Raw genomic sequence first — 27,002 nt, 5'->3', positions numbered from 1 at the left:
GCCCAATCAACGGCTTCTGATTGGTTGATAGACTAGTATTTGCATAAGTACAGTAATTCAGTTGAGTAGCAACAATGCCGCGACGCCATGTTCAAACTTAAATTGATCTTCGATTTCTTACCCAATGGATTTGGTAAATACGGTAATAATAGGTACAGTAATGACTGCAATAAAATGAAACTAAGGTAGTTATGGACACAATGCAGTACTCAAGTACCCCAGCATTTCAGGGCATCCAGCCAGTGGCTCAACAAGTTGGAAGTTATGATCTTAGCGTGGAAGAAATCGCCTTTTCGATGAGGCAGCACCTGTTTGATCCTACCACTTCGACTACCACCAGTGCGGCCGCAACGGCTCCTGTGGTGTTGCTTTACCAGCAAGTCCCTGGGCCTAGCATGAGTAAGCACCGTATAGGGGCTGCCCTTGCTACTGGAGAATACTATAGTGATGATGATATTGACGATACGAACCCATACTTAGATTGTGACAATGTAGGCAGTCAACAATTCTACCAAAACGAAACTTTTATGCAAAATAGTAATCAACATCCGTCCACAAAAAAAGTTGATGAAACAACATTAAAAACCTTGATGGTAGGCTTAAGTTTTTTTTTATCAACTTAAAATAATATTGGAAATAATGTCTTATTAATGTGCCATTTCATCTTCTAGAAGTGCCATGTGTGCACGCTACTCATGTTTTAGAAATTGAACTATTTTTGACAGACTATTGATTTGTTAGCCCTTCTATTCCTTGTTAAAACAAAATTAGGTGGAATAGAGTCTGTGGAAACAATAATCTCATAAAATATATTTTCCAACTGAAATATGGATATTTAATCATTTAAAGATATATTAAAATATATTAATTTAAATGTTTTGTTGAATATTGTCATTTTAATGTCACCATATTTATTTACTTTTGACCAAAAATTATTTACCTGAAAAAAGTGTAATTTAAAGTTTTTTTGGTTAAATGTTGAATTTATCCATAAATGTTGTCTTTTTAAGAATTTTTTTTTTCTACAGATGTGATTTAAATTTATTAAAACTGCGAAATGGCCTATTCATAGTCTTTTTTTATTGATCTACATTTTTCATGTATTTGGAGAACAATAATACATCTATATAAAGCACTAGTGCAGGTCTAAATGAAAGCAATTTATATTATTCTTATGCAGAGTAATTACAAAATTAATTAGACAACAATACAGATTGGTTCTTGATAGTATTTATTATACGACCAGTGAAGTTATTTCTACAATTTAAATCTTAAAATCCCTACACTATACCTTTAAAGCGGAACCATAAGTTCTACTGTTCCCATTGGCAGTGATTTAATGCTTTATTTGACCCAATGCATTCCTACAAACTATTGTTTTGAAAGTTTACGCATGACTTGCAAGTTATTGCCATAGTAACAGGGTAAAACAGGATCTTTTACAATTGATATACTAACTGTTATCAGTTACTTTTGGTTTTATTGTGTGTTTAGTTTTCCATACTGCACTGTAACTTATGGACTGGTGAGTTAGTGTTTCTTCACACAAGTATTCTAAACAAAGACATATTTTAAACTATTAATAACCTATTCATTATAATATTATTATAGGTTACTGCTATGCACTTTTATATATCAAATGGAAAACAAATACAGCATTTATGCTGCAATGTATTTTATTTTTCCATTGTTTTTTATTCCAGTTTTATTGTTTTCATAGCTAACATTGAGAGAAGTAATATTAGTTTGTCAAAACAAAACTATGACGTAAATCCGTAAACTTTCGCAGTCGTAGATTTCTTGAAAAAGTGTTTTGGTTTTGACATTTAACTAATATTACTTCTCTGGATTTCAAACAAACCTGATGAATCTATTCTCTGATAGCTAACATTCTTTTGTTTTATACTATGATTATTTATGTATGTTTATGATTTAATATGTGAATGGAAATAAAAAGGAAAAGAAAGAAAAAGACACTGAAAAAAAATAATGAGACATACCTGTACCAACAATCCATAAATGACCTTATACTGTATAATATATACTTAGATGTATTGTCCCTTGAAACACACAAAAATGAAGGTCAAAATATTCTAAATTTAAATTGGCCATATCAAAGTAATATTAAAGTTATTCACTTTAAGTCGAAAATTCAAGCCAAAAGCAACAAGTTTACATAATTAACAGGTAAATTAGTTTGATTACATTTCGTCTGGAAAATCGTCGCGAGCGAAAGTAAACAAAGATTTCAAACCACGAGTACACATTATGCATGATGCTAATTAGGATTGTTTACAACTCGTCACGGTTGAGAAGGTATTTTCACACAGATCGCGAGGAAGTTTTATGATTATGCATACAGAGTAACCAAACAAACGCGTTTCATTATGGGATATGTTTTGATCGAAAACTTTGACTGGAAGTCAAAGTTATTTTTTTAGCAAAAAAACGTCTGTATTTCAGTTAAATGATTTTTTTTTCAACAAATTTTTGGTGATAGTTAATAACTATTATGATACTTCAAAATGACCCACCTTTTTTCGAAATCTGTTATTTTTTATTTTTTTTGAATTAGTCAAAGGGACAATACATCTTTAACATTTAAATTTGGACTCACATTTGTTTGCTTTGTATGTCATTATTTACTTTATTTCATGAGAAAGACATTATTTGGAGTGAAAGGGAATCAGAATTATATCAGTAATTATATCAGTATATTCACTGTCTACATACAGGTTAATCTAAATTCAAAAGTTTGTAAAATGTGATATTAATTTTCCATCAAACGTTTTTTTTATAAATCTTTTGTGTTTTAAACTATGCAACTTATTTCTCAGTGTTTAAAACTAATGGATAAAATGGTACTTAATTATTTATTTAATAAACTGTACTTTGATATACAAAAATATGTCTTTTTATTACTGAAAAGATGTTAATTTAGCAGAAATACTCACTGTAATAAAGAAAATACTATACAAGTCATATGCTAAATAAAATGTATCTAATTCTGTATTCTGAACAAAAAATCAATAGCATTGCCATGGTAATTTGTAGAATACAGTATCATAAATTAAAAAAATAAATTATTTATACTTTATTCAAGTTCCAACATCTTGTATTCAAACAGTTTGTAATCAGTAATTAATTATATTTATAATTTAGAAACATGTACTGTGTTGTAAAAATCTTTACAAGATTTCAGAAAAGGAATATTATTCTTAAAAGTTAAATTGTGTCGTAGATCGCATAATGATAATCATGCCAATAGAAACGAATATGACAAAGCTTTATTGCCCATTCACTGTTGAACCTATTGTCATGGTAATACGATGCTTTCCCAATCCAATCTAATTATTAGTAGCATTTAGCAGGAAGTTTTCTTTTGATATTTAATTAGCAACAATCTTTGCAATCCATCTCAAGGTAGTTTTGAGAGAGCTGCCACAGGGCAGTCATTTCATGTTTAGAATAAAATGTTTACTATATAAAATTGGAAAAAAACTGAGCCCAAAAAGCAACTTCAAGTTGTAGTTCTAATTTGGTAGTTATTGTATTAGTATAATGTGTAAATAATTTAAATCGTGGGTTGGTTTCCATATTTCATGCATAGTGTATCTCTGAGAAGAGCAATAACTAATTAATTTAATATTAGCTATCTAACTCCAATACATTTTTCAACTACTGTATATTGCATAACTATTTAATTTGTAACTGCTAAATTTGTTTTGAATTTGTGCTCATTGACAAATTAATCTTACCATTTTTATTTCTGTATAACCCTTTGGTAAAAAAATAAATTAAAAACAAATTTAAATCATCCTGATTATTATTATGTACTATACGTCAAGTGAAGGAAATATTTTGACCTGACTTGATGTAGACATTGATAATTTTAAATTCCATTCAGAATCATATTTTGAGTTAATTAAATTTTAATTACAACCATAAAAAAACACAATACGGCAGCCTTTGATTTTGTTTTTTGTGTTTTTTCCTCTTATTACCTCCTGTTATTTGTGAACCTTGAGTATACTGTTGGCTAGTGGAAATTAATAAAATAAATAATTTAATTAAAAGTGAAGATTCTTAATTCCTACAGTGTCACCTTTTAGAGTTTTTGCTAAATGGTAAACAGTCACTGCTGATTGTAATTTCACTCTTCCCTGGTCTTATTTTCCAAACCCTTAGTACTTGACTGTTCAATAGACAACTGAAGTACAATACAATAGTTTTGATATTGCATATCATTATAATCTCATTTCAAAACATCTGTTGCACTGTGAGTATATTAGCTGATTGACTATCAAGTTGCAAGTAAACATATACTCTAGTAGCTAGATCAACTTTCGTATGCACTTTGAGGTCCAGAGAATTTGACTTCAGAAATTGGTTTAGGGTGGTCAAACAATCATTTTTGGCTTGGTTACACATTTTGAAAATGTGGCGAAAGGTCAAAAGGTCAGGGTCAAAGGTTATAAGATCAAACACCATTATGTCCTTAAATCTCAACAACCACTGGTCACAGCGAGGTAATTTTGGTCTCAAATTGATCAGAAGGTTTACATTCATATTCAGTCTAATGAAACATTTTAGTCGAAAATGACCGAAAATGCCATTTCTGACCTTTGACCTATAAACCAGGGCATGTCTGTATCTCCGTAACTATTGGCCGTAGAGACTTGAATTTGGGCTCAAATTGTTCGAAATATACATTTAGTTATTTGTTACACATTTTGAACAATGTTACAAAAGGTCAAAAGGTCAAGGCAGGGGTTATATGAATAAACACAAATAGGTATTTGTATCTCGGCAACCACTGGTCACAGCGAGTAAATTTTGGTCTCAAAATGTTCAGAAGGTATACATTAATATTCAGTCTAATGAAACATTTTAGTCGAAAATGACCGAAAATGACATTTCTGACCTTTGACATACATACCAGGGCATCTTCTTATCTCTGTAAGTACAGGTCGTAGAAACTTAAATTTAGTATCAAATTGTTAGAAATACACATATTTACATTCATTCTAACAGAAAATTTGGATAAAAGATGATCAGAAATACTATTAATTACTAATCTTTTAAATGAAAAACATATCTACCCAACTTATCATTAGACAGTAATGTTATGCAATAATTGATGCTTAATAATTTCATTATAGGAATTAAAACAAATCCTTTACTGTTTGTAATAATTGTACTTTTGCTTATAATAATGCTAGAAAGTATTGTTGACCCCCGAACGTTCAAACATTTTGAGAATGCTAAAAGTAATTTACTGTAGTTACCCGAATAAAAGCCTCGGGCATTTATTTATTCAGGGAAGGCGTTTATTTTGTTGGGTGTAATAATAGTAACATGTATAATCTAATAAATACACCCCAGATATATATATGAAAAAAATATATATATATAATAAAAATAATAACGAGATTAAACCTCATTCTATCCTGGTGGAAGTACAATCATATAATAAAAGGTATCGGAGACCACAATAATAGACCAAGTCATTGTCATTATTACGTAACACTGTTGCATAATAGTTTTGAATGTCAACGACAAAACTTATACATATACACGTCTGTTCCCAGTGTAGATAATAAAACAATATATATTTCTGGAGATTTATTATCAATACCACTAGAAACTTTGACATGTTTTAGGTACTGAATGCATTGACAATAAAAGCATCAGAAGTTTATCATGATAAAATCATACTACAACACTGTACTACAGTACACAAGGGTGTTTTCAGGAAAGCTGGACATATTGTACAATATTAATGAAACTATGTATTGGCATTTAAAACTATGCAAAAGATTGTTGTCAAATTTGTAGTTACAAACAAATAGATTATAGAATGAAGATCCATTATGAGTGCAATCGTGTCAGGATAATGATGTGTCATTGTTTTATATCATTATACTGGCACCTGGAGGAGAAGATTCATTTAATGGAATCTATCACTTTTATTTTAAAAGACAGAAACATTTCGTTAAAAAGCATAAAGAGGAAAACGAATCATGTATTAAGTACCTTTTATCAGTTGAGAAACAAAATACAATTATTAAAATTAGAGTATTCCTTCAAATAAACGCCACCATTCCCTCCAATAGAACACCATGTGGAATAAACGCCCCGCCACATGCATTTCAATAATTGTATCACATCAACACATTTCATTAACTACCATAATCTACAATTTACCAAGCATTTTGACATAATTTTATCACTTTTTTATATTAATTGTGCAGTATTTGTTTACATCTAGGTGGTATTTATTTGATTATACATGTTACCATATTATACCCCAAATAAAGATGCCTCCTTTCCCCCTAAAAACCCTTTTGAACAATAAATGCCTGGGGCGTTTAATCGGATACATATGGCAAGTTACTTCTAGCATTCGTTTCTATCAAAATGTCCTCGGGGACAGCAATAACTAGTACTTGAAATTAAAACAATTTAAAGTATCAGTTATTGCATAACATTACTGTCTAAGGATAAGTTGTGTAGATATGTTTTTTGTTTGAAACATTAGTAATAGTATTTCTGTTCATCTTTTAACCACATTTTCTATTACATTGAATGTAAATATGTATATTTCGAACAATTTGATACCAAATTTAAGTTTCTACGACCTGTACTTACAGAGATATGAAGATGCCCTGGTATGTGGGTCAAAGGTCAGAAATGGCATTTCTGATCATTTTTGACTAAAATGCCCCATTAGATGGAATATAAATGCATGCCTTCTGAACATTTTGAGACCAAAATTGACTTGCTGTGACCAGTGGTTGCCGAGATACAAGTACCTTTTTTTATTTGTTCAAATAACCCTTGACCTTGACCCTTTGACCTTTTGTAACATTTTTCAAAATGTGTAACAAATAACACAATATATATTTCGGAGAATTTAAAACCAAATTCAAGTGTCTACGACCAGTAGTTACGGAGATACATACATGCCCTGGGTTGTGGGTCAAAGGTCAGAAATGGCATTTCCGGTCATTTTTTACTAAAATGTCCCATTAGACTGAATATAAATGTATACCTTCCGGTTAATTTAAGACCAAAATTACCTCGTTGTGACCAGTGGTTGTTGAGATTTAAGGACATATTTATGTTTGGTCTTATGACCTTTCACCTTGACCTTTTGACCTTTCGCCACATTTTCAAAATGTGTAACCAAGCCAAATATGATTGTTTGACCACCCTAAACCAATTTCTGAAGTCAAATTCTCTGGACCTCAAAGTGCATACGAAAGTTGATCTAGCTACTAGAGTAATAGGGATATTGAAATGGAGTATGCAGGGTATAAATTGCATCATTTATAAAAAGTAATGGAAACCTCCTAACTAATTCTGCAACATAAATCGAGATCGTAGAAGCATATTTTACAGATAATCTGACACCGGCTTTAGCGTTTCCTAATAATTAAAATGTTTTTTATTAGAAATAATTGAAGCGATTATCAAGAGCGGTATGATGCTACTCTGTATCTTACTGTACAATTTACAGTAGTACGTCGTATGGAAATGTGGACATATATATTGCGTGTTGAAAGCCACTGGGAAAACTTTATTTTTAGTGAATTATTGATGAATTTTAACTTGATTGCTGTACATCGTACATTTATAAAGGATTTTTTTTCATCAAATCAGCTACTGGATGGTGTAAAGCCTTGCTATTGAATAAGTGTTGATTTACAATCCAACTCAGCGAGATTATTTATTGATTTCACTAAGGCATTGGAATTAATAATGTGAGAAATGAAATTGCATCAATGTGGAAACTACAGTGTTTAAGGTTGTACAGGTAAAATGGAAACTGAAGCTCTTGGCTGACATTTACCAACATACTGGTTTTTATAGTCGTACTATAGCTAAAAATAACTTGTACACTACCTTATTAAACCTTTTAATATTTTTCTTCACTGGTACATAAGATGAAAGTAGTGATAATTGATATTGGTAAGTATTATAATCTTTTTGATAATTATTTTGCTGTTGTAGATAAACTATAATTAATTTATTTTTAAACAGGTAAATGGTCATTCCACATTATCGCACCTATACCAACAACAATTGCTGGATGACCAAGAGGTGAGCTACCAACAACCAAATGAACTCCAAGATGTTCAGCAAAAAACCACTGTTTCATCGGACTATCCAAGACTAAAATCAAAATTTTATGAGGATTTACGTCAAAAATTCCCAAAGGCCTTTAAAAATCAAACTAGTACTGATACAAGTCCAACAAAGTCTGCTAAAGACATGAGTCCGTCCACTGCAGAGACCGAAGAAAATGGTCAAAGCAAATGCAATGATATGTCTCCACGATATTTACCCCGTCCACCTAACGAAAGTCCACGTAGTATTACACGCAATTCAAGAAGTCTGCGTGAAGCAGCGCGTTTGCTTTTGAATCAAAGCAGACAGAATTTGTCCAGTACAGAATCCGAAGGAGAGAAGTCAGTGACGGAAAGTCCAAACTCTGTTAAGGATAGACTGAGAGAGAATAAAGAAAGAATGAAACAACTTTTACAAAGTCCAACTTTTGGAAAATATAAAGACAAGGAAAAAGATAAAATGGCAGAAAATCCATCCGACAAAGATAAGCCAACAAATGGGATTCATAAAGAGGTAGCCAACATTGATAAATTAAAGCAAATTATGTCCGGACATTCAGGATTTGATAATGTGTCAGACAGTGGTATTGATGGTACTGGCCAATCAACCAGTAGATCAGTTGATAGCTGTCGATCGGTTGGTGAAAGAGATGTTGGCAGCTACCAACTTAGAAGACATGCTAGTGGTGGATGTCTTGTGGAGTCAAGGAATAAAAAGAATAGGGAAGCTGTTAGTAGTAGAGGTAAGAAAGGTAAATTGTTGTTTCTGAATGTTTATAGTCTGTGTTAAAGTAGAAACATGCAAAGAAATTGTGCAGTTCAAAACACTTGACAAAAGCAGTGAATATTAATTGTGTGCAGTTAATTCAAAATACAATAACCTGGTATGAAGTGCAACTCGTGCATGATTTAATTACCAAACAGTACAGTGTTAGCAAGTAAATTAAGTACGTTCGGACAGAAAATTATCCTAAGCCGTTAAAAATAAAATGTGTTGCATTATATTTCCTATACAGGCATTTATTCTACCATCCATTATCTATTCAATAATCTATTTGAAAATACACATAAGCTAGAATATTTGATGCGTCTGTTTCCTCCCATTTTAACCTAGTATACAGACATTTATTCTACCAATCAAAATCTATAATAACTTATTTAAAATTCAGTAGTTAATATATAAGTTTAAATCTTGGTACCTCCCTTGCAATGTATTTGATTTGTTGGCAATACGTTAACAAAAGATTTCAAATTTTCATACAATGGCCATTGTAACAGTACCATACAGATTGTTTGAATGGTCCATCTAAGCTCTTTTCTGCCTTTGTTTTGTGGCTTTTATTCTTCATATCTTTCAGCGGTTTGGTCACTCCACATTTTTAACTACTTTAAGGCCCAACACATAAGCTACACCTGTTTTCTTAATCCATATAATACTCAACTTAGTTAAGTTTGTGTTCAATGAGATATTAAAAATAATTTGATTTTACACAATTTTGCTTTCTATGTAACAAAGTACAATTAGAACACAACAAATCACCAATTAATTTAAATATACATTTAGTGATATAAAAAAATGGAAGGAAGAATGTATGAAATATTAATATGAAGATTTGTTTATGTAAAGATGATTAATGATTGTATTGTACACAGATAATTGTTTATTTTAATATTTCCTGATAAATTTCCTCAATAAGGTTAGATATCCTTCATATGATTTTCCTCTAAATACAGTATCATTATTTTTCCCAATTCAAAGGAAATGTGTCGTCAAAAACGATCATAAAATAGTTTAAATATATTATTACTGCCCATAAAAGGATATCCTACAGTGGTTTAGCAAAAATAAAATCATCAAAATGTTCATGTTAATGTTTTAATCGTTTACTAATTCAGACAGGTTAATTGCAGATTAATTAGAGAGCTTGTATTGTTTAACTGGTTTGCTGAATTGTAGATTATTTTTTGGGAATTGTTCAACTATTAATTTTTACTATTTTTATCTAATCTGCACTTCTATGGACTTCCAATAAAATGAAGGCTAAAACATTTTTTACTAATATGTCAATCAAGTAGGCCATTGTTTAATTACAAAGTGTTATCAATTAATCTGTATCAGCAGTCCCAGAAGTCACAGACTTTATTGTTTATTATTTATTTCAATGAAACATTTTGAATTGAATAGTCTGACAGGAAGTTGTTCTTCAGGATTACAGTAGCAATAGACTATAGTTTGTGATTTAGTATTGTTTCCTCAGATAATTATCAGATAGTTCTTGGATTTGTCGAAGATGGGTGTACAAAACGACCCAATATTTATCTCAAATAGAAGTACAATTGTTGGCAGAAACAAACCTAATTTTCACACAACAATGATGTCTGGTGCGAAGTTACCTATATTTTTTTATTCAAATTTTTGTGTGAAACAGCCGGAGTTGAAACCAATGTCATCTCGTTTGAGTCTTTGGGACAATACTGATTTGGTTTACAAAAAAATACTCAATAGTACAGAGTACAAGAGTACTATAACCGTGTTCGGTACTGTATGCTCTGTGTCTGTTCTTCTGTGACACATATCAATAGTATGTACCTTATTTTTTAATTTTTTTAACAAGTGCATAATTTATGAAACACTATTATAATTATTTTGTAGGTTATCACACAGCTGACAGTGACACAGACTCTGGAATTAGTAGGAGCGATAACTCTTGGCACGGTACCAGCAACAGGTATATTTTGTAGTTCAATTTAAAATAAATTAACTACCAAATTGTTTTTTGTTTCTGCGATTCTTTGATGTGCGTGCCTGAATATATTTTGTTTTAATATAAGCCTAGATTGACATATGTGGACGTAGCGGGTAACGCTTGACATCTTAGTCTGACCAAATTCAAGCCAAGATTAAATACTCCTATTCAAAACTGGCCTGATGTGCTAATACATGGTGATTTCTAATATAATGTGTTGACCGGTTGGACCCAACTGGCATTATAAACAATCAGCATTTTCTAGCAATATAAGGTCACCGATCAACCTGTTAAATTTGTAAAATACAATAAAAGTTAATCCCGTTCTTATAGAGTTCAGAAATCTAGGTAGATTGTGTCTATATAATAGATTGGTAATTAGGTCATAAAATATTTTAAAAGGAATGTCAACGTTTCTATTTTTAAGTCTTAAAGAGTATGAATTCTCTGCAACTTATTATATGTACAGTATGTCAGTGGAACTAATCTATTGAAGCTATTTATGCTTATTGGGCTCTGGGAAAAGATTCCTGTAAATTGGAATTATTTAAAAACTGATTTTACATGGATATTGATAGCAGAAGTTGATTATGGACACTTTGTTCAATACTCTCAAGTACAATATTCAAATTTGTCTTTACTGACTGCAGTATGCCACTCAAAGGATTAAAGATTGTTAAAATCATTGTTGAAAACAACTTTTCATTCAGTTGAGTGTCATTCATAAAAAACGTAATATTCTTTCATTGAATTATCGGAGTACCAGCTATTAAAACAGAAGTCTTGATATTATTAGAGACAGTAGTATAACTGGTCATTACAACGTTGTTGATGATGTTGATCTCATGGATAATTACTTTTTAGGGACATCTAATTATGAGCTGGTAGTTGTTTATTGAATGCATTTCCTTTGGGAAATAAAATGTAGATTTGAGACGTTTATGATATTTTGTGGACAACAAGCTGAGTATTTGAACATATTGTTCTGGATGGATTGAGGATGTGTTTGAAAATGTCAAGATAATTTCTTTTAACATTGTGAACTTGTTAATGATGAGCCATTAGCACATTCCATGTTTTTATTCAGCAATTAGTGTAAAACCCCATATGCTTTTAGAAAGCTGTGTTCAGTTTTCGATTCCGTTGGGAATATAAAGGATGCTGGAATATTGTCAACATGGAATATAAATTGGTGTCTTCCATCTGTATGGTGATGACTAATTGGTTGTTGGATTAAATCCATGGATTTCCTGGCGGAAAATATTTGGTCAGCAACGATCTTGATACCAGTATTTGATGTGTTTATGATGTGATGGATCACTTGTGCAGGTCTTAGAATGAATGCAGGCAGATGTTCGTCGTTTATTTTTATATCAAATGTGTAAGTCTGGTACTGTACTGTAAGTATAATAGACGTAGACCGTTTATCCTGATGGAGATACACAGTAGGTTCATTTAAGCAAGGTTGCATATCAATTATCATGGTAACTGTAGGTAATTCATACTTAATAATGCTAAATTGAAACAAACGGAAGTCCTTTACACGCGCTGTCACAGGTCTGGGTAAATATCTGGTCATAGGGCAATTTAATTAGTTGGACATAGAGTGGTCAAAATTGCAGTGTCAATGCTTACAGTACCTTGGTACCTCTTGAATTTTCAACTGAAGATTGTGTTGTTGTGGGAAGTTTACTTTAAAATTCTTTTCGTAGTTCAGATCAATAGTTAGTATGATATGATACTGTAATTTTGCTTTGTTTGGTCAAGCCAAAACAAGCAATTTAGAAGTTTATATTTGTGGTATATTGTGATATTGATAACACTTGTTACAGTCCTGTCAGTCATTGCCAAGTTCTAGTTCAATAATAATTAATTACTTATTATAATTGAACCTTTTACATTAAAGAAATAAATAAATTTTGTTGACGTGACATTTGCTTTTTCAAAACTATTTATTATTTCTTTGTTTAAATGTTTTATTTGTAATCATTTTTCACTGAATTAATGTTGTAGTCTATTTCGTGCCTAGCTTACCTGGATAAACCGATAAATGCCATATTTCTCCTCGAAGAGCGAGATATACTCGAAAAGTAGAAAATTCATTGAACACCCCTCTCTCTAAATGGTACAGTCCACAAACCTCAAGTGGGAACATCCCACAATTCAATTAATGTTGTAATTATTACAGTTTGTTCACTGTTTACAAATATTATATTTTACTGTGTATATACTTTGTTTAAATATTGTAACTTCAAAAACACAGTATTTAGAGTAGTACCAACATTGCTCTCTTCACAGGCGGGAATCATCACAGCATAAACAGTTGGCGCCCTCGAGAGAGGCATTACGTATGCTTCAGAAAAGACGAGATTCCCATGGATCACAGAGTGGCTCCGTGAAGAAACCAGTTATGGGACCAATGAAAGCAGACCATAACATACAGCCATACGTCAAGTCGGATGAGTAAGTTCTAGTATTATTTAAAAGATAAGTTGTTGGTGGTATATATTATATCATTGTCTGCATTCACTTTGTCGAGTCATGGTACGAAGATATGTATGGCTCTTCCAGGGGCGGATCAAGCATTATATATTAAATGATAAAAAAGAAAAATATAAATAGTCATTCTTTTTAAAGTAGTTTATATCAGCTGCTGCTTTTTCAAAAAGAAATGGCTGTTAAATTTTAGGTGGTGGCAATCCGCCTAAATAAGCTAAGCATATGACTTCAATGTGTTCTTTTTTTCGCAGGTCTCAAAATGAAAATTTTGTAGATTCATGGCTTGAACAAGGTGCAAGACCAAAACATTCCAGTTCAACAGAATCATTGACAATGGAATCAGAAACTGTGAGACATGAATATTTTCAGGATACACCTATAAGAAGTAACGCACATTCAAAACACAATAAAGACTCAATGAACACAGATATAAATGAATCTCTCTCCGATACTTCAGACTATAGTAACCCAGCCTACAGAGGGCGCCAAAATAGTAAATCAAACAGAACTGAATCACCATGTCGCTCTGTCAGATTTGAGGACACAGATTCTGATGGGTGTACCAGCCGGCCACGTTCGCGGACTTCCTCTCACAATGGATCTATTTTGAAAGAACCAGGCGAACCCAAAAGAACTGCACCATCATTAAATCCACATCCACGGAGACATAGTTCTTATAATTCCTACAGTAACCCTGTTTGTGACCTAAACAATGGTAAAACTGATTCAAAAACACATAAAAAGAAGGGTTCAAATCACTCAGGTCGATCTAGTCTTTCTCGTCAGGATAGTGATGATAAGTCGTTGTATTTGGCAAACAAAAGTTCTCACAGAGGGCGATCATCTAGTCTAGACAGAGGGAGAAAAAACAGATCCAACAGCAACAGTGGCACATCAATTAGAGGTAATAATTACATTACATTCTTTTGTTTTGTCACAGACTTTTGATTTTTGTTTGTTTTTATATATTACAAATTGCCAAGGATAACCATAAGCGAATTCATTCACTATCCTTTTAACAAACATATACACAAGATACTCTACATAAACAAATAAATAAAGTCTTGTTACAATTCTTTGGGAGTTGTAAGGATATACAGAATATATGTATCTTGTACAAAGATAAAATTAAGGTGTGGGTCACCCTGCATCAACTCACACATGGGTGGTTGGTAACCAATATGATAGAAAACTGTTTATTCATTTGTTTTTAGATTCACTATCAAGAATAAGTGCAAAACCGCCGGCTGAACCAATTTACTCCAAAGTTGACAAGTCACGCAAACACAGGTCATCATCTCAACCCCCGGAACGACGTTTAACTCCCTCACGGCAGATGGTCGGCCAGGATAGCTGGTCTATTTCAAGTAATCCGTGTCTTAATGATGTATTTGATGATGGACTTTTGAATGCCTGTGAAGAAAGTAGCTGGGATCGTGATTCTTGGGTAGACAGGTAAAATATTTCCATTCTTTTGTAATATATGGCTGGCTAAAAATGCAAGGGGAACTAGTAAATGGTATGAATCCTTTTCTCTCATCTCCGACATTCTTATTCAGGTTTCATTCTGACACTGACAGCTGGAGCTAAAAACAATCCCATGTAATGTCTAGGTACTGTATCTTGTATACTTGATTGATGATAAAGCAAAAAGTGCAGTTTTACAAAATTATGATTATTTGATTATCAATTATTGCTAATCAAACTTTTCAATTAAATAGCCCAGGGATTGACACAAGTTTCATGCATTTACACTGCCAGAGGACATTTTCCCAAATTATTAAAATATCGCCCTCTTACACATGAAATAACCTCTCAGTAACTCTTTGTTTTACTAGAATTAATTTTGATGCAATTAAAAAGTTTAAATGCTTCTCAAAGAATAATAGTTTATGGAATAAAATTATGCAATTTTAATTAATTAGTTATCTATATATAAATTTATGTAAGTTACGTATATTGCACAATTTTTACTCGATGGTATATAAAGTTGGTTCGTACTTTCGGTACTGATTTTAACCACCTGATGTAATTGTAACCCTGTTTACTAATTAAATTGAGTTAGATAATTAGTTATTGGCGATTAAAACAAATTTAGGTTCAACGATTTCACTCCAATGTTATGCATATCAATCTAACTCAATAGGTCAGCCTGAAGTTGTTTTTCTTTATAATGAAATGCATAATGTCCAATTGAAAGGCATAACCCCACTGATTGAATGTAAATGGATCAATCTATCATCACAATTCAGACATCAATTAAAGTAGTGCAGGTGCTCTACCTACATTTTGTTTCCGCTTCTTATCCATCTCATTGGACATTCTGATAACTGGTTTTCATTTGAGCAGATTTTATCAGATGCATTGGCTTCCTTAACAAGCATTCTAAAACTTGACTGCAGATAGAACTATTAAATATTGGAGAATTATTTAATGTGTCAGGTGATTATTTCTGTAACAGCAATTAGTTCAAGAATTAGATCGTTTATTTTAGGAGAATTACATTGCACTCCCATGCAATTCAAATCTCCATACACATTGATAATTTTCATAACACATTTGATTATTCATAATATTATATACATTCATTTGCGATGATGGTTGTCTGTCTGTCATTTCTATCAGAAATGTTTACTATTCATCTTTAAAAAATAAAATACAGTAGTACAAAACACAACATTTTTTTTAATTTCATACGCATCGAAAAGCGTGTGCACAAACTCTCCAGTTACGGGATGCATAAAATATATCCATTAATTAACTATTTATTAACTACTTAAATTCTACTTTAATTGATTGTGTAGTAGGTAAAAGTTGCATTCAAATTTCTATTAATTGTTAATAAATTAATTAATTGAACCAAAAGTAACAATAATTGTAAAAATGTTTTGATTAAACTTCACCATGGACCTAATAGTCCTGTAGGTCCATGCCTCCACTATCTTCTGTACACTGACGAAATAGAACTGTAAGGGTTTATAAAAATCTGAACTATAGGCTTTCTTTTTTACATAAATACAGGACAGTCAATGTCTTCCAAAAACTATTAATTATGCAGATAATAGTAATTATACAAAGATGGGAGTATATATGAATTTGTTAGATATTTAGTATAAATGCTGTATTTGTACCATGTATAAAAAATATTGAAGTTTTTATGTAAAAATAATTTTGATGAATTATTTATTCACTAAAAGTATTATCATACAACCACTGTAATATTAGCCTTTAAATAGAAATGAACCCCAAAAATTTATTTCCGTTTCATTAACACCAAACAGGAGTTGGCGTAAATTAACCTTCCAGTTATTATGCATATCAATTGCCTTGCTCCAGCAGAATATATTCCCTGTGTAATAATATTAACAGCAGACAATAGCAAGCTTCCCATCCAAGAATGTTACCTATATATGGCATTGTCTGTAGCATGCATGGATGACTGGTATACATAATTAATAGGCTAGCAAATTGTCTTAAACATTCTAATGCAAACTTAATACCAGGTCATTATAACCATTTGTTAATTAAAAACTAATTAGTTCTGTTTAAATATATTTTAAACTAAAATAGAGCTTCTGAATAACATTCGATAATTATGTATTGATTAGTATGACTCACTGTAAAGAGGTTATTCCTATAGTATAATGGGCGTTTAAAAACAATACAAATATATAATGTATCAATTTATAAATATGTTGAGAAACTAAATTTAAATGATGCATGGTCACGTCTGATAATTGTTTACGGCTTCAAAGTGGTGAATTTCAGGATATTTATAATTTAGCTCATTTTCACGTCTCTCGTGTAGCAGATCTAATATTCAGAGTCACTCATGCGTAACAGAGCTCATCTGTTACATTCCTTGTATTGTACAGGCTCATGAATATCCATGAGCATGGTAATTTCAGCTTGATAATACCTCCACTGTTTATATATTGATCAGTAGACAGGTTTTCCTGAATTTTTATTCATCAAAAGAAAGGGGCGGAAAACAGATGCATATGGTTTTGCTGTACCCGAGGTGTCAACAATGTTGTATATAGCGTAGACATATGTTTTTATGTTCCCTCATTGTATTTTATCATCATATTTAATATGATGGAGCTTATACAGAGAAATACGAGAGACGTCAGGAGGACTTTAAGGATTCGTTATCGGTCTGTGCTTAGGTATCGTAATTATTTTTTATAAAGTAGGTTAATAATGTGCAGCATTTCTGAATGATGGTCGTCAGACGTGTCTTAGAAATGCCGGCCGGCTGTGACGTCGTCTTTTACTTGGAGTATGCATATAATTTATTCAGATGTTGAGATTTTTATTTTATTGTAAATTTCTCATGCTAGTTTGTGCTGCTTTTTGTTTTATTCTTAAGTAATATCCATATTGGAATACATTTATTTTATAGAGGCATTATTATACCACAATTTATTATTTAAGTTTTTCAATTTTTAGCTGTTTTAAAAGAAAAGGAAATTACTTTTATTCTAGAAATTACATTTTTATCTAACCATGATATAATCACTGTCATTATTGCTGTTGTCAATTATAATTGTCTCATCATCATCATTATATCATCTTTAATCATAATTGTTTTTTCTTTAGTGGGAATCAACTTTGTTTGTGTCATAGTGTACTTTAATAAAGTTACATTTTTACTACAAATATATATATGACCATTACTGAGGACTGTTGTTCATCATTATCTCATCATCATTATTATCATCATCTCATTATCATCATCATTTCATCATCATTGTCATCACCTCATTATCATCATCATTATCATTGTCACCATCAACTCATAATCATTATCATCATCGTCATTATCATATTATTATCATCATTGGTTGTTATTATCATCTTTAAATCATATTATTCATCATAATATTCATCATCATTGGTTGTTATTATCATCTTTAAATCATAATATTCATCATCATCATCATCGTCGTTATCATATTATTATCATCATTGGTTATTATTATCATCTTTAAATCATAATATTCATCATCATTGTTGTTATCGTCATCTTTAAATCATAATATTCATCATCATTGGTTGTTATCGTCATCTTTAAATCATAATATTCATCATCATTGTTGTTTCTTTACTTTTTTATCTAAACATGATACAATGTTCATTTTCACACAACATTCACTGTGGTTATATGATATTTTGTATTTTGGAATGATACAAACAGTTAATTTATAAATAGTTAAAATAACTAGAAAGAGTATAGTAATTGTTTGATCTTCATTATTGCCTGAAGATAAATGTAGTACAGAAGCGCCGACTGTTGTGTTCATATTTCTAATTTTAAGTTAGGGTCATATAAAGTTTAAAATTGATAGTACAATTATAATGAAAGTAGACACAAGGTCATACTATCAGAAATTAGTTGGAAAAGCTATTTAAATATTTTATGATATACTTAAAATTTGAATTAAGATTTCTAATGCCATAAAAAAAAACACCATAATTTTTTAAAAAAGTAACAAAACAAAATCAGAAATAATCTAATTAATTGATATGATATATATTGTCAAACTTTTATTTCAGTTCATAATTTTAAACCAGAAACAAATCTGATTATATTTATGAATTGCTGGAGTTGGCAAGCATGATAACTTCAAGTCCAAAAACATGGAACTCACTAACTGATAAACTTGAATTATTTGTAGGTTTTAAGTTCAAATTTCATAAATTTCTAATTATCAGCAGATTGAATGCTAATACTATTTGTAGTAATTTTTTAATGAAAATTGTATGATATAATTTTTTTTGTTTTCACTTTTCAGTTTATTTATTTATTTATTATTTTATGTCTTTAGGCAATGTGGCCAAGGATTACCAATAGTGAATTAATCACTGTCCTATCAGATAACAAATTTGTTCTGCTACTTTTTTTCTGGAAGATGTTACCTTATAAATACATTATTATTTGCTTGCAATATCTCACTTACAATAGTGTTTTATTTAACATGTATGTTGGAAAGACACAATTTTAAATTGGTTATCACTTTGTAGCTATATATATATAAATGTATGTTCTATCACATTGAAACTGGTATTTAATAACTCATAGACTTAATAGGATAGTTTTCTGGAGAGTAATTTTCAAGTGGGTAGTTATGCAGAATGTACAGGGTGTGCAGATCCAATATAACTAATTCTTATTTTGGTGATCTAGAGAATGAATCCTTTGAATATTATTTGACAATATTTTCTTGTAGTTTGTTATGCCTTACAGACATTACTGTACAGAAATGTTCTACTTACTAATGTATAAATGGTAATTTAATAGCCACTAGACATCATGTTAATTGCTATACATTTGGTATTATTTCCATTAAGTTAATAGTAATGGTTACAGGCGATATGGGATTAGGTGCTTTAGAGCATCTGTATTTCTTTTGTTTTTTTATAGCATTATACTGTATAGAGCTATATGTATGAATATTATTTTTACTAGAAAAATAATACTACTACTCTGTTGATGGGATTCTAACTTTAAAATTAAATATATTGAATAATAAACAAAATAATAATGGTTAGTGGAAAACTTTTGAAGTGCTATGAAAATAAGATCAAGAAAAGGGAAAAAATGTAAGTGTACTCTGTAATGCAGTACTGTAATCGTTGCTAACCAGAGTTCCAACTAATGGATTTGAATCTCAGCCTTCTCAGGCACCTCCTATCCTTGTAAAATTATAATAGGTGTATGTTGAAAAAAGAAGTGAAAGAAAATATTTTAATCAGGTTAACATTTTTTTATCTCCATAGTGACTTAAGTCGTCAGAGTAATTTGAGCGGTTCTCGTTCTTCACTTGCTTCACGTGCTTCTCTCTCGGAGAAGGTGTCCAGTTTAGGACGTGCTACCAAGAAGAAGTTCTCATCGATGCGAAGAGCCTTGAGTTTAGATCGTCTTGATAAACCCAATACAGTAGATGAACCACCTAAGGTAAGGTGACACCATTTAATACTAACTGTATTAGTAATAAATTTTAAACCAATATGTATAATAATTATTGATTTTTAAATTTATATTTTTCAATTGACTTATACAGTAGGTGGATTCAATCATTTTCAATAAAATGCTCCTCTCCAAAGGGTCAAGTCATTTTCTTGGCAGGGTCAATGTGAACTAGGTCTGGGGTGCTTACTGGCTAAACCTACTCGGAGCATGAGCGGCCTAACGCAACTAACCAGCGTTGGAGGGCTCCTTAGAGTGCTAAACCATGGGCCTTTGCCATTTGCGGTACACTGCGTAGCCTACAATGACAGTTGTGCACATAGGAAAATAGTGTACGGAGAACTTTTAGAACCATACCTTATGTTGCTAACCAAAACTCCCTCCCACACACCTTTTCCAGCTTTGCATTACAGCGTATCTGCCTTAACACTTTCACCGCCAAAGACGGAAATCTCCGTCTTTCGATGCCTAGCGCCAGACCGCCAAAGACGGAAATTTTCGTCTTTGACTTTTTATTGCACAATTTGTTAGATCAGGTATATATGGACCGCATGGAGAAATTTCAACATCCAAATCGATCTGGACTGTAAATATTTTGATACTTTATTAACCCCTAGTGCCATTAACCCAGCTGGCCTACATCGCGTCCTATTCGTATCCAACAACATAATGTGCTTTACTGCAGACGAAGCAATTGCAGAAATATTTGCCGACTCTGACTCTGAAAATGAGTATTTATTATCCCCAGATGATGAAGGTATATTTGTACCTAAATCTGGTTTATAAAATGTAATAAATAATTGGAGATAATTTAGCTAGCCTAGCCTAGGCTAGTTTGTAGAATAGGTTGAGAAACGTGACACTGACAGACAGTGCAGCCAGGCTAAAAACCTCATTATCTCTGCTTTGTTCTCCGATTGAGCCTAAAGTGCTAAAAGTGAGCCAAGTTCTTTGTACAATTATGTGGTATTACAGTTTTATTTCAATAAAGTGTTTGTGCCATTGGAAAGTTTATTTCTATCTCATTATTTGAGTGTATATTGCATGTTATTCTGATTACAAACACCTTTGCTATGAGCTTTGAAAAACAGGTAAATTTATCTAAAATGGCTGGCGGTGAGGGGTACTTCCTTTATTGAATGCCTGGCGGTGAAAGTGTTAACAGCAAGGCCATTGTGATAACAAGCTCTATATAATAAGGATGCTATTTTATAACATTACTTTGATTTTATTATCTCTATGTGCTTATTTCAGATGAGAAAATCACCTTCACTTAGATCAATAACAACATCTATTGGAAAGAAGTTTAAAAGGTCAGCTTCAAGTAGTGATGTATTCTCCAGAGAAAGGTCAGTTCCAGTCTATTTCTTGCCTAGCTTACCTGGATAAACCGACAATAGAGATATGACTCAAAAAGTAGAAATGTTCGTAAAAACATCCCTCTCCACAAATGGTATAGTCCATGAAGTGTCTTAAATTATATTCAGGGTGTCAATTAGTTTTATTTTAATGTATTCTAATTAGATCATGCACATTTTGATGTTTGCCATGTTTAAATTCTGCTACCATTTACTGATGGCTGACAACCATCTGTGTCTGATGTGTACAGTAGATGAATTATATATCTGTAGACTACTTCTTTCAGAACGCATTCTTTTTATCCTACTTACCTACCTTACCTAACATACAAACATAAATTGCACAGAGATATCTAGCAATACAAGTCTAAGGTTGCCCATGACTAAGGTGTCCTATCCTCAATGTCAGGAATACGAGTTAGTCAAAGGTCAATCACTACACCCATTAGCCCCTTCGTTGCTTAATGGCTATCCTTCTACATGGTTCTAGTGCTTGAACAAGTCTTCTTGTATAAGAACTAGATTTGATAGCTGTTTGCTTACTTAGTTCCAGCTACTATCGTACACAACATTTTCTTCAGGAATTTGCCTTTTCATATAAATGACTATTATTATATCATATGCTACAAGGATTTTGAACTGTATTATATTGTAAAATCCAGTAAATCTATACAAATTATTGTTTAATGTATTTTTTTCTGACTTACAATCTTTAGGTCTGGTAGTGTCACAAGTTTTTCATCTACCTCAAGTTATACCCGACCGCGACGATCAACCTTTGAGACAGATGTCACGGTCCCCACTCATTTACGAAAGGTTGGGCGTTTATTACAACTTAATGAAGATGGTACCCAAGTAATTGAGCTGGTAAAACCGCCAAGTGGACCGTTTGGATTCTATATAGCAAAAGGAAAATGTAATTCTGAAGCTGGTAAGAACAGTTAACAATATTATGTAGTTGAGCTGTTGCTTGATGGTTAACATGCTTGTCTCCAATCCCAAGGTCCAGGGTTCAATCTTGACCTAGTGTAAGTTTTTCAACTCCACTCTCTAAGCCTCAAATGAGACTTAGTTTATAAGCACGATACAATATAAAATAGTTTATCCATCCTACCAATCCCATGTCTTTGGTTCAAATCCTCTCTGGTGTTCTTCATTGTATTTATCACCTCTACCAATATGTTGGTTTATTTGTCTGTTTTTGTTTAATTTTTTACAGGATTCGGACTTGAATCACAATTCTTGATCCGTTTTCTCATTTTACCCGTTCTGGAGTTTGCAACGCTCTGTATCTTGTTATTAACGTTTTAACTTTGATTTTTCAGGTGTTTTTGTCACAAGATTAAGTGATGGCCATCCAGAGAAAATCTTGCTTGGTTTAATTCATGTAGGAGATGAAATACTATCGATAAACGATGTTGCGGTTTCCGGTAAATCAATTGATGCTGTCTATGATATCATTTTAGAAAATGAGAGACTGATAATTAAAATTCTTCCACTGTCCGCTAGAAGCTGATGAAGGCAGTATTTATAGAAGGATAATTACATAATGTGTAAAGTGTCTGCAACAAGAAGATGTGAGTTTGACTCATACTGTGTTTATAGAAGATATGTTAATAGGACATGTGCAAGATCCAAGATGCCCCTCTCCTTGAAATACAGTTCATTGGTCTTCTTCCTCATCATCAACATAGACCATGTTAAAATTCTGTACACTCCTTACAAGACACGTGCAGGTACCTTCAAGTCATTTGTTTTACTGCCGTACCAGAGAATGCTTTCTACACTCTGAATGCCATTTAGTTTGCTTTGCGATGTTAAACTACCAGATTTGCCAGTTTATGTTAAACACTACAATGAAGAAAATTTAGTTAAACAATGGGACAATGTTCAAACCTTTAAATTCAAATGTACTCTGGCAAACATTGTTGTTTTTATGATGAGATTCGCAGAAGAATCATAAAACAAGTTTTGGATGGAGGATATTCAGCATAAATATACCATTTGTTTCAGTTGTGACTTCATAATGAATCGGGCAATGATTCCAACTTTAGTATTATATATATATATAATCTCTTACTAGATTCTATACAAAGTTTAGATGATAGGTAAACATTATCGAACAGTCATTTACTAGTTAGTGTACTTATTTGTTACAGTGTATGAAGATGTAAAATGTAAAATGGGCTTATTTTACATTGGACTCAATGCAGCTCAGCTGTGTCGACATAATGCTCTGAGCAACTGACCATAGTTATCGCACAAAATATGTCATAATCGCAGTTGAGTTGTGTTGATCATGTTCTACTTTTATGAAACTGAAAAGTTTGAAGCTTGTCACACATGAGGTATTGTTAACCGCAACTAGTAGCAATCAGTTCCGTTCAGTGCTCGAAAGTCGACATAAGCGCCACCATAAAACGCTCTTGCACAAAAACTAGTACCTTTCAGTTGAGTTGAATTTTCTTTCAGTTTAAAGGTCACATAAGCATACCATTAGACTATTTGATGTGGCTAGTCAGTTTTATATTTACAATCTTTCGAACTCTTTTTATATTTATTAAAAATAAACTTTTTTTAGAAAATACTTAATGATTTTACAGGGTATAGTCTAATTTCTTAGAGATACAGGTACAGTGTGTTTAGAAATATGTAATTTTCTAATATCATTTTATGAAACATGAAAGATTTTTTATATAAAACCAACATAATGCACAGTTGTTATGGTATTTGTTCTATATATAAAAAAAAAATGCTAAACAGTAAAAGTAAGGCTGAATATTTTATGAATATATTGTACAAGTAGAGTACAGTAATTTTCCTGAAACAATAATCTCTGAAAACCAGAAATGTTTTGGTATCAACATTTTCTACGGGTCACATTTGGCATATTTTGAATACTGTATGTCGCATAAAAGTAATTTCTTAGGCGCTAATAGAATTACCAAATAAATGAAACTCATTGATTTTAATAGAAATTAAAGAAAATAATTATAATGTGGCTATTTTAAAAACATTTACAGTACTTTATCAGTATTTTGTGTAATTCTGACATATATTTAATCATATCATGTTTTCCATCCAGTTATATTTATTCTTAATAATTATTATATCCATAATTATTCTTTGTTTTTGATACCGGTATTGTAACTCTCATTAATATCTTAATTTTCCACCCACTGAAAATTCTGTGATGATAAAATAGTTGTTGTGTTTATGATGTCGGTATTACTATGGATTCTGCATTAGTTTCCATGGTGATGTATTATTGTGCAAATGACCTATTTTATCATAGGTCTGCTGATACTCCTAATAATTATTTCTTAATTAAACAAATTGTTCTTTAATAGTTAGTTAGTTCTATAGATATGTCAACATGTAGGTGTTGTTCAAGTAGTATCATTCATACTTAATTATGTTTTTTCAATTCTTAAAGGAACAGAAATTCTTAAGAATTGTTTTAGCGACATTCAGTGCTGTAACCGCAAGGAGTTAAGTAGTGTGTTGATCGCAAGAAAAAATAGTAATCTTTAAGATCGATAATCTGTAAGGATATATTACAGAGCTTTTGATTTGCAACGTACAACAGAAAACCAAAGTGTGAAGACAGTGGGACTTGTTCCCTCGCTTCAGGTCACTTTGACAAAGTTTTGGTGATTTCTAGAACCTGACAATGACCGACAACACATCGATTGACCTGACCTAGTTTAGTCATTGGTCATCTCAAATTGAAATCTCCCTATTACTGTTTTTAAATCCATTTTTATTTGATAATTTCATTATATAAAGTACTGTCTGTGAAAAAAAAGAAGTGATGTGCCCATATATGGACATGATGATATCATATCACTACCATGTATATGGGTACCCAGTATAAAAAAATAAACTAATAATGTTGTAGTGTAGACAGAGCTTAAGAACAATGAACTCAGACATTTTCGTAGAAACATATCACACACAAACTATAGGGGACATTATTAGAAATGTTGTTTTTTCCAAACCAACAATTAGTATGTAAACTTTTATTAAAAATATGCGATTGTTTTTTATCGGGTATATTATCTATATGGTGTTGTCTGTTTATGCAGATATTGCCCTTGATAGATGCTACACTGGAGAAAATGTTTCCTATTGTATATAGATATTTAAAATATAAATATAAAAACTTGATATTTTCAAGTAAATTTTATCATAGAGATTTATATATTATTCTCAGATTGATAATTGGTGCCTTCGGCTCCGTCTATCGGGACTGTGCAAATATACCTGATAAAATAGAGATACGATTGTGTTAATGTTTGATAATAATTTGTATAATTAGTGTATAGTGAGAATGTAAATGTAGAAAATAAATAAATTGTGGAAAAAGAATCCAAATCATGCCTAAAATCGTAATATAGAAATTGTACAAATTATAATATTGTATAAATGTTTTAATTATTTTGATTGTGATTTTTAAATTAAAATATTTGCCATGATGTTAATTTAGCCTATAGAATATATAGACTATCTTTTTTACCATAGTCAAATAGGCAACTTAATACAGTAGTTATGTTATTGAACATGTAGATTGTGTGATGATCTTTGATTTTGCTTATGTAATATAAATAGTCTTAGGCTCTGTCCACACTATCAAATTAGTTTGACAAAAACAAAATCTGGTAATGATATGACATCATCATGTTCAAATATGGACACATTACATTTTTTTGTCACATAACATTTGGTAGGGTAGACCGAGCTTTAACAGACTATAATGTCTTGATTGTAAATTTTGTACATCTTGTGTCCAAAAAAAAATCCTACAATATGAAGCCTGCCCTTTTTGGGAAATAAACATTAATAAATCTATAAAACAATTTATTTATTTATTTACTTGTATGATTAATAGTGCTCATAATTAAAATTAATCATAATATATTAATACAAATAATTAATACTTTTATTTATTGTACGTTAATCGTAAAGCATACACACATTTAAAGATTTTGGAAGTGAGGTGGCTGGTTGGGCTGAGGCATTGAATTGATATTTGAATATTGGAAATCGACTATATTCGGATAATGCTTGGAATGAATAGGCCCTATTATATATACTATACATGTATATATACTTAAAAAAAGATAATTGCATAGGGTGAGAATAAGCTGCCGTATAAAGTGCATATTCCGATATCATAGATCTTAATTTGTTTTTCTAGATGATTATGACACTTTTAAAAACTTGAAAACTCATGAAAATATCATTTACTTAAAGTGAAGAGTATACAAAACCGTCTTCCCACTTCGTTCAA

General features: G+C 31.4%; 1 protein-coding gene across 1 annotated transcript; it reads left to right on the top strand.

The window, feature by feature from the left end:
* Window positions 1–81: 81 nt before the first annotated feature.
* On the top strand, window positions 82–25,058 carry LOC140047704 (uncharacterized). Its single transcript, XM_072092742.1, has 10 exons — window positions 82–593; window positions 8,047–8,875; window positions 10,786–10,861; window positions 13,178–13,342; window positions 13,630–14,282; window positions 14,593–14,833; window positions 20,162–20,339; window positions 21,606–21,700; window positions 22,426–22,640; window positions 23,035–25,058. The coding sequence occupies exons 1-10, from the start codon at window positions 192–194 to the stop codon at window positions 23,223–23,225; spliced, it is 3,045 nt and encodes a 1,014-aa protein (XP_071948843.1). The 5' UTR covers window positions 82–191; the 3' UTR covers window positions 23,226–25,058.
* Window positions 25,059–27,002: the final 1,944 nt, after the last annotated feature.

Source organism: Antedon mediterranea, chromosome 4 (assembly GCF_964355755.1).
Source record: "Antedon mediterranea chromosome 4, ecAntMedi1.1, whole genome shotgun sequence".
Classification (NCBI taxonomy): Eukaryota; Metazoa; Echinodermata; class Crinoidea; order Comatulida; family Antedonidae; genus Antedon; species Antedon mediterranea.
Note: the sequence above shows the minus strand (reverse complement) of the source record. Positions and strands in the feature narration are given on the sequence as shown.